Source organism: Mastacembelus armatus, chromosome 9, assembly GCF_900324485.2.
Source record: "Mastacembelus armatus chromosome 9, fMasArm1.2, whole genome shotgun sequence".
Lineage (NCBI taxonomy): Eukaryota > Metazoa > Chordata > Actinopteri > Synbranchiformes > Mastacembelidae > Mastacembelus > Mastacembelus armatus.
This window is the reverse complement of record NC_046641.1, coordinates 7,170,074-7,179,825: the sequence shown is the minus strand read 5'-3', so window position 1 is coordinate 7,179,825 and position 9,752 is coordinate 7,170,074. Positions and strand designations below refer to the sequence as shown.

Sequence of the window (9,752 nt, the reverse complement as noted above, 5' to 3'; positions counted from 1 at the left end):
AGCAGAGCAGTGGGACAGGGTACATTTTTTGCTGATGAAGTCACCACATCTGCGGCTATGAGTACTGTGTGTTTCAATGTCTACATTCTCTTTTGCTTTCTTTTTCACTCTCCCACACACGCTTGAATTCATGCTTGCCTTCACGCCAGCGAACACATACAGTATGTAGATGTGCGGACAAACAGAAACGCACAATCTAAATGGCTGTGAGTGTGACCCCCCTCACTGACTGTTGGCCGTTTCCTTCCAAAGTCCACCTCAACTCCCATGAGGTTTCAGGCAGCAGCTGAGTGTTCAGTGATGTCTGCAATTATCCCATGTCTAGACAATGTTTAGTGAAAGACAAAGAGATGCACATTCTGCACAGGCTGCGCTCCACAGAAGAAAAGGCCTGAAATAGACAACGTCTTTCAGTTGGTGACATGGCTGTTAATGAAAAGGTTAGAGCCAGTCCAGAAACAAAGACCACAAGCACCAGTCTAGAAAATCTTTTTTTTTTTTTTAAATTTCAAAATCCTTTAAGTCAGTTTAGGTACAATTGGCTTCACTTTGTGTGTCAGCTGACTGCTGCCCTCTATTAAACATACAGATTTTAATTTCCAAACTTGTAGATTTCATATTGATATCAGAATCTCATTTTGCTCTAACTTCTTCTCAAACGATCATTTGAAAAAATGGAAAGAACTGCACACAAGCTCGAAGCAAAGGTTGAAAGATGCAGTGAGTTGTGGTGAAAGAAAAGGCTGTGAGAGAATGAGCAGGTGTGGTGGGAAAGACCCATGGGCTTCAGGGAGAGAATAGATCAATAACTAATTTCAGTACCAAGCTTCACTCACACTGTTTTCCAATAAATGCTGGATGGAGAGTACTGGCTTAGCCCTCCCCCCACTATCTCTATTCTATCACCTTCTACAAGCAAGGATTGGATTCTGTGGAGGCACTGTAATTGTTGGTTGGGTGGACTATGTTCCTACAGTCAGTGTATTGTATAAATGTAATCCATTTCTATTTCCATGTGTCCTCCATGAGTGCTCCCATAACCATTCCACATATGCCATCCCTGTATGTTTTTTTTTTTCTGCACTGTTCTGCTTCCTGCAACCCCCTCACTCCCTCTCCCTCTCCCTCTTTCCCTCTCTCTCTCTCTCTCTCTCTCTCCCTCATTCGACCAGGACCAGTGTTGAGGTTTTGTCAAGAGTATGCAGGGAGATTCAGACAGACAGGAGAGTGAAGCGTGTGTCATGCAGGGCTGCTGCTGTTGCTGAGGCTCTTCTCCTCAGAGGCTGTGACCTAGATAACCAAGAGGAGCTGGAGCGCCTGCAAGCCTTGGAGCCACTCCAGCTTCAGCAATGTCAGGAAGGGGTTAGTTGTGTAACACAATGTCCTATTTAGTTTTCTTGTCACACACATGGACGCAAACATATATGTGCCCTATGGTGTTCGCATAGAAATGTAGTATGCTTCTTTCAAGCACTCCTTATTTACTACCCACGACGGGCTGTGCAGAAAATAGAGGAAAGGGTCCCTACATTCAAATTCAAAGAGACGCAATAAAAAATGCTTGGTAAAACTTTCCATGCCAGCAGCCACTGCAGCTACATTATGTCACAGTAAAACCATATCAAAACATCTACTGGCACACTCTTGCTGCTGTGTTGTGTCATTTTATTCCTGCTTCTCTATTCTAGCATACACTCAACTGGCTGTTTGGTGTATGAACACAACAATGGGGTAAACACATAGCACCAATCAGTCCCGATAACAAGTAGCTGATGAGTTTAACTATTCATATTCATGGCTGCATTGGAACCGCCTGGTTATAAAAAAGCAGTAATAGACTGACAATCATAAAATATTGCCGCCATATCACATAGAAGAATCAGCAAACTGTTTCACTGGTCCACTTTTATGTTAAGCAAGAAGATACATAAATTCCACAATACACCACACCACTATCACACTGAGGAGATAAAATATAGATGGAGCCTACTGTGCTGGAGCAACTTTAATAGGCTGCACTGTGAATAACTAAGTCTTTGACCCTGACATCTGAACAACTTTTGATATGCAGGAGCAACACTGCCATCTGGTGGATTTTAGTTTGTACAGCAACTTCCTTTACACAATACCATTCACACAACTGCACAAAACAGTTACAAGCTATGGGCTAATTGATACAGTCTTTGTATGTTAGAGCAAACCTACACATGTGTCAGTGTAAATTTGGCACACAGGTATTCATCTAAGGCCCCAGTTGGACCAATGCTCAAACATTTTATACAAATGATTACAGGGCTGTTCAGTCTTTCATTTTAGATTTGAGGAAGAACAATACCCAGCCAATCGCTCACATCAGCGCTGACTCTGTTGGGGCTTGAAGCAATCCCAGCCAGGTTTTGGGGTGTATGATTGTTCAGGAAGAAGAAAGTCTTTCAGTCTGTCTGGTAAAGGTAAGGCTTTGACTTTGTCTTCCAGGGGCCAAGGCTGTAGCTGGTTCCTTATGAATGCCCTACAAAGGCATCGCAGAGGAGGAGGACATGCTTCATGCTCTATTACCCGGTTGTGCAAGTCTACCAGAGCCTGAGCATATGGGAAAGGGTCCTGACCAGGTACAGGTAGCTCCAGCCTGGGAGGCAGGTGTAGCTTAGGGATGTTTACCCTCGCTAAGTTGAGCAACACCTCAGCCTGTTCCAGGAGCTCAGAGGCATGACTTTGATCAGAGCACTGCTGCAGGGCTGTCTGGAGGCGCTGGAAAAGGAGGTTGTAACCTGACCAACAGGAGTCACCGTGGTAGGAACAAACCAGAGAGGCTCCACTCTGGATTAAGAGCACAGCCAGTGGGAAGAGCAGGTCAAAGTGCTCCAGGCTTGTCTGTGTCAGGGAGGGCTCACCATCCTCATTCAGACAGCAGCTGGGGTCCACACCGTGAGCCAGAAGTAGCTGTGCGGTCTTCAAGCAGAATTTGCCGATCTCAGCAGCATCCTCCACATTAGCTTCCAGAGCCTCCTTAACCAGAAACACCAGCGAAGACTCAACTGTTTCGCCGTCTACAGTAGCAGCATTAACATCACCACCTGTGTTGAAGAAAGCATTACTCAACTACATTTGTGATCAAATCTTAAACAGTTAACTGCTACCATATGCACAATGGAGCACCAGTGTCTCAAATAATGTAATTGAAGGAAAGAGCTAATTTGTCAATAGACGATATATATTGATATTTTAGTTACAACTTTTAAGAAGAAATGTTACATTTCAGGGTTCTCTCATCAATTTACTATTGGACTTTGAGTGCATAGTGTGACTCATGTTTTAAAACAATGGATCCTACATTTCCCATAATGCAAATAGCATCTTGCATTAGTCCCTTTCTGGTTGCTAAATGCCTATGCTTTTAATTTCTACAACCCAAGTTTTTAATGCAGCCTTTCTGTTATAAATTTTAAACCTCCAAGGTAAAAGGGTACCCCAATGACATCAGTGTGACATCATCAGGGTAATTTCCTCAGACTTGACAAAGCTCCTCCAGAGCCACAAAAAGATAATATACAGCTTGATCAGCACTCTGCAGGGCAAGTAATCAAATCTATATGTTTAAAAATTGATGGACTTCAATTTCAGAGTGGACAGAATGTGAAACAACTCAAAGCATCTTTTATCCGGGTCTGAGCTGAATCTGTTGCTTTTTAATGATTCATAAATAAAAAACTTGTACCAGAAAAGTTATCCTAACTTTTCAAGTCTACCAAGTGATTAGTCTAACAGATGTATGGTGAAGAAGGGTACATGTGATCTTCATGAGTTATATACCATTATCTATACATATATATATATATATAGAAAGAGAGATAGGGAGAGAGGGGGAGAGAGAGAGATGTGTTTGTGTATGTGGATTTCTATTTATTTCGATGTATATATAAATTGCTTTGCTGTCTACATGTAAGCTCCCTGCAGTTACACTGCAAGTGGTACAGGTACAGGTACAGTGAGGAGATTATTGATAATCAGAAAACCCAGAAGACATACACTAAGTCGTCAACTACCTTGCAGTTAAAAATCTTGCCAGTCAGTTTCGTCATGACAGGGATGACAGGATTTGTTGTACTCCATTTTCAGTTGCGTTAAGAATTGTGTGTGTATACCTTCATCTGACCACAACTGACAGTTTACTTTGATCTCAAAATGCATAAAAAGGTGGAGGTGGTATGCATACTAACACACGTTTCTGAAGGTAGCGATTTTACCATGATCCTGTGTGTGAGGGTATTTGAATGACCATAAGTGGACAAGGAGGCAAAGTGAAGATGAAGGGTGTTTCAGTACCTCTCTGGAGTAGAAGCTGGATATTCTCTGTGTTGTGCACAGTGAGTCCGTCGCTGCTCGCCAAAGCATGGAGCAAAGGTGTTTTTCCTTTTGAGGGGAGACCAAAGTAGTTACGTTTCAGAATTAATGAATGAGAGGATGAACGGATGATTTAGGAATGCAGCCAAGCAATGCAATTTCACCATGTTTATCCTTTGCATTCACATCAGCACCCAGGTCAAGCAGGGTGATCAGGCAGGGTAGCCTCTCCGACTCCTCACTGGCAAGATCCAAGGGACTGCTCTCATGGATCTACCAGGTAACAGTATATATATTATTTACACAAAATGATTACCTAAATCAGAAAGACTTCAGCAAGAATGAGAGAGGAGATAAATATTAGACAGCTGCCTCACCCTGTCCCTTTTTTCAATGTCTGCTCCATGCCCGACCAGCTGCTTCACCATGTTTGGCCTATTCCTTAAAACGGCTATATGCAGTGGATTGTAGTACGACACTGGGTCTGAATGGAAAACAAGCATTCTTATTAAATAATCAGTCTTTCTCACAGAAACTAAATGTAAATTCGATAAATTATAATATCTGACAATATTGGCAAAGCAATACAACCCTCAATATAATGCAGAAGGAAACTAATCTCAGCATATACAGAAAAGACAATATGCCCATAATATTCTAATATTGTGGCCAAAACCCCTGTTGACCCTAACCAAAAGCAAAATGTGTGGAGAAAAAAAAAAAAAAAACACAAGCTAATTCACAAATTGGACAACACATAAGGTGCATATAGAAACACATTACATTTACATAAAATACAAAGCAATAGAGAAGAAAATCAAACATAGAGAACACAAGCAATAATAGAGACACTGAAAAATACCATCAATTCAAGAGTTCTGAACACTACAGATGTGTTTTGGGGACACATACTCTTAAACATGAAAGTGAATACTTGAAAAAGAATAAAAAAACATGTTCCCATACTATGTGGGAGCAGTCCTTGGTGTTAACTTTGTGGAAAGAGACATTCAAGAAGTGTGAAAGATGAATGAAGCAGCCCCTGCTAGGATCCTCTAATTATGTCCCCAGGGAAAGAGAGTCCTGCTACCAGCAGAGGTCACCACAGCAGAGTCTGGCTCAGCCCCTGGCAGCTTTTATCCAGGAAATGCCTCACTTTCCACTTCAATTTACTAAATGGAAACTTGCTTTCTCAAGCTTATATGGGTGATGACTTGTTCATTATACATAATGCAGTTACTTGTGTAAAGAATGATCACAGCAACCAATGTTTCCACCTGTCGCCAAATATAAACAGGACAGATATCGCACATTAAAATTTGGAGCAAGTTGGCTACTACAAAGGGCAGTAGAGTGGTTAGTGCTGTTGCCTCACAGCAAAAAGGTTCTGCATTTGAATCCTGTTGAAACCCCAAGGTCTTTCTCTTTGGAGTTTGCATGTTCTCCCTAAGTCTTTTCTAAGGATTTTCTCCTGGTCCTCCACAGTCCAAAGACATTTGGGGTTACGTTAACTGGCTCTAAATGAGTGTCGGTGTTTGTGTCTCTGTGTGTCTGCTCTGTGATAGACTGGTGATCTGACCAGGGTGCACACCGCCTCTCACCCAATATCAGCTGGGTGTGTTCAGTACAGTCATTAGAATTGTTTGCAGCATAATTGTGATTGTCTATTGTGATTTAGTCCAAGAAAAATGTAATGGCAAAATAATAATAACCAATATGAAAGATTATTTAGTACAGCATCTTCTAAACAACTCAGAAAGTTTGTAAAAGAACAAACATTATTCAAGGTGAGCTGTAAATGATTCCTCACCTTCAAAGTTAAGATCAGCTCCATAGCGTAGGAGGATTTCAGCAGCAAACACCAGACCCCGCTCTGCCACTTTAAACAGAGCGTAGCTGATGCCCTCCACAAACACCTCTGACTGAGACTCCCGCTCCAGAAGCTCCACCAGAGACCGACACAGACCAGACTCCTCCTCAGGGTCTCTCACACTAGATGTAAGAGCAGCAAGAAGCACTGTTTTATTCACACAGTATGAAATACTGCCATTATTTCTAACGCTGCTGCTGACACTGAAGCATTAGCAGTGGGACTGGGTGCAGGTTTCCAGTCTAAAATATAACTGAGGAGAAGGTACTTGTCAGTCCTTGTCTAGGATCAAATAAAACCGGGAAATCAAACAGCTGACAGAAGATTAAAACAACTACACAATCAGCAACTACCTGCAGCTTCGGCTGTACCTGTCATCGTGACTTCTGTGCCCTTCCTCCAGCGCAACAACACACATTATCGCGTCCACCAGCGGCTGGTACTCATAGATGATGCGGCGAAACCCGTGGAGGAAAGGCATGGCTCCTCCGCGATTTACGACACTCCCACGTTAACTCCTAAAGACAGGTGCTTTTCAGAGTATTACACTGTCCCCGTGTATGTGTCTATTGGTTAAGTGATTAAACTTAAGGGTACAGGGTAATTCATGTTGTATTTAGCTTTAGCTAATTTACGACGCATGAAGTTATGTTTTTAAAAAAGTAATATTGTTAGTTAGCAGGTAAAAGTTAAACATATAGCTAATTAGATAATTATATCAGACATTTATTTACTCAATTCTTAATTCAGATGTTTGAGAAAAATGACTAAAGGGCTCAGTTGTCACAAACTCATTGAGCTACTCACGCTAGTCGTTTCCCCCTCAAAACAGGAAGTTTGCACCACGCCCACATCGGTCCGACGGTGTTTTCATTCCCCTTTAAAGACAAAGTGAAGCAAAGGTTCCTCTTTAAGGGGCTTCATCTGAGCAATAGGAAACTGTACCCGATATATATATATCGATCTAATAAATTATATTAGAAGTGTAGAAGTATATATATATATATATATATATATATATATACACCTCCATTCAACCCTATCCTCTGTATCCTCCTCACCCACATCAACTATCCTCATGTCCTCCTTCACTACACCCAAGAACCTCCTCTTTGGTCTTCCTCTAGGCCTCCTTCCTGGCAGCTCTAACCTCAGCATCCTTTTACCAATGTATTCATTGTCCCTCCTCTGAACATGTCCAAACCATCTCAATCTGGCTTCCCTGGCTTTTTCTCCAAAACATCTAACATGAGCTGTCCCTCTGATGTCCTCATTCCTGATCCTATCCATCCTCGTCACTCCCAGAGAGAACCTCAACATCTTCAGCTCTGCTACCTCCAGCTCTGCCTCCTGTCTTTGTCTCAGTGCCACTGTCTCTAAACCAGACAACATTGCTGCTCTCACCACTGTCTTGTCCACCTTTCCTTTCATTCTTGCTGACACTCTTTTGTCACACATCACACCTGACACTTTCCTCCACCCGTTCCAACCTGCTTGCACACGTCTCTTCACTTCTTTTCCACACTCTCCGTTGCTCTGGACTGTTGACCCTAGGTACTTAAAATCCTCCACAAAAATCCTTCTTCACCTCTACTCCCTGTAACCTCACCGTTCTACTTGAGTCCCTCTCATTTACACACATGTACTCTGTTTTACTGCAGCTAAGCTTCATTTCTCTCCTTTCCAGAGCAAACCTCCACCTCTCTAGATTTTCCTGCACTTGCTCTCTGCTCTCACTACAGATGACAATGTCATCTGCAAACATCATGGTCCATGGAGATTCCTATCTAACCTCATCTGTCAGCCTGTCCATCACCACAGCAAACAAGAAGGGGCTCAAAGCCGATCCATGGTGCAGTCCCACCTCCATCTTGAACTCCTCTGTCACCCCTACAGCAAACCTCACCACTGTCTTACAGCTCTCATACATGTCCTGCACCACTCGAACATACTTCTCTGCCACTCCAGACTTCCTCATGCAAAACCACAGCTCCTCTCTCGGCACCCTGTCATACGCTTTTTCCAAATCTACAAAGACACAATGCAGCTCCTTCTGGCCTTCTCTGTACTTCTCCATCAGCATTCTCAAAGCAAATATTGCATCTGTGGTTCTCTTTCTTGGCATGAAACCATACTGCTGCTCATAAATGCTCACTTCTGACCTCAGCCTAGCCTCCACTACTCTTTCCCATAACTTCATTGTGTGACTCATCAGCTTTATTCCTCTGTAGTTTCCACAACTCTGCACGTCTCCCTTGTTCTTAAAAATGGGCACCAGTACACTTCTCCTCCATTCCTCTGGCATCCTCTCACTCTCCAAAATCTTGTTAAGTAGCCAAGTCAAAAACTCTACTGCCACCTCTCCTAAACACTAATCCACTATGCTTCCAATTTCAAATAGATTTCTATATGAATAAATAAATGTCCTTAAATGAACAGTGATTCTATGGTTTTCATCAGCATGACACATGAAACCTTCAACAGCATCTTAAAGCAGTATCTCTTACCCCTCATATTGTTTTAGGAACTGTGTGATAATCTGTTTACACAGAAAAGACAAAGCCTGTTAACATTTGAATGCAGTATGATTTTTTTGTAGGTCACTTTCGGTTTATTGTGAAATGCTAAAAATAAATCTGAAGCTTAAAGTGAAAGTTTTTTTTTCCAGTAAGTGTGTTTAAATCGTTATTTCCTTATGACACAATGTGTTATATGGTTATAGATGACAAATTTAAGAGCACCATTAACTATATACTTTTTATATCTGACATGTTCTGTCATGTATTTACTAAACCACACTATCAGGCCATATTGCTTCATTATCTCCAGATAACAGAATGGCAGTCAGGGAGTTTGAATGACATTTGGTATTTTTAGTTTAGAGTTCTTGCAACCGACAAAATGTTTTGCCACCAACACAACAGTGTCCATATGGCACATTAGTCTAAGACAGCAGCTCTCAGATTTTTTTGACAACTCCTCCATGATGCTGACAGCATCTGGTTGTTAACAGTTTCCTTTGTCCTGTTCAGCAAACAAACCCCTGCCATGTCTGGGTTTGGTGACAGATGGCTCGCTTTGACAACCGTCGAGGGCTGCTCTCTTACAAAAGATGTCATTTTTAACACATCTGTGTGTCTGATTTTGAACATTAACATATTTTAATCACAGTGCATTTTAACACCACATATGTTGTTTCTGTCATACTGTGTCATTTTTTAGAAAGTGATGCAAATGTCCCACTGAGAAAGACAAATCAGTGTAGGGCCACAGTGAAAAAAAAAATACTGCTAGATAAAATAGTGTAAAACAAGACTTTTTTTGAATGATGAGTTGTGGTGTTTTAAATATGCAACGTTTCCATAGTGGGTTTGAGCATAAAAGTTGACAACGTTTTGAACTGACTTCATTTTCTCTTTACAGCTGTTTTTGGTAACCATGGAAGCTCATACTGAACCTGCAACAAGCAGAGCTTCTAACATGTATTCAAATACAATTTCTAACTGCAACCCTGTGACTACAGTATGTATGACACAGGCCA

At 41.7% G+C, this 9,752-nt stretch overlaps 1 protein-coding gene across 2 annotated transcripts; it reads right to left on the bottom strand.

Annotated features, from left to right (window-relative positions):
- Positions 1-1,871: 1,871 nt before the first annotated feature.
- Positions 1,872-7,054, bottom strand: asb6 (ankyrin repeat and SOCS box containing 6). Of its 2 annotated transcripts, XM_026322463.2 has the most exons (7): positions 7,019-7,054; positions 6,583-6,729; positions 6,152-6,333; positions 4,719-4,825; positions 4,506-4,614; positions 4,324-4,410; positions 1,872-3,074 (listed from the first exon to the last, which is right to left on the bottom strand). In XM_026322463.2, the coding sequence occupies exons 2-7, from the start codon at positions 6,690-6,692 to the stop codon at positions 2,353-2,355; spliced, it is 1,317 nt and encodes a 438-aa protein (XP_026178248.1). In that variant the 5' UTR covers positions 6,693-6,729; positions 7,019-7,054; the 3' UTR covers positions 1,872-2,352. The 2 variants fall into 2 exon arrangements, with proteins under 2 accessions (XP_026178248.1, XP_026178247.1); XM_026322462.2 differs by having other exon boundaries at positions 6,583-7,047.
- Positions 7,055-9,752: the final 2,698 nt, after the last annotated feature.

What these genes read in the sequence shown, in the direction of transcription:
- asb6 (XM_026322463.2), bottom strand. Translation starts at nt 6,692, where the DNA reads ATGCCTTTCCTCCACGGGTTTCGCCGCATCATCTATGAGTACCAGCCG. An exon ending in CACAGAAGTCACGATGACAG is followed by an intron (nt 6,334 to 6,582) that starts GTACAGCCGAAG and finishes TCTTACATCTAG; the next exon opens with TGTGAGAGACCCTGAGGAGG. An exon ending in AGCTGATCTTAACTTTGAAG is followed by an intron (nt 4,826 to 6,151) that starts GTGAGGAATCAT and finishes TTTTCCATTCAG; the next exon opens with ACCCAGTGTCGTACTACAAT.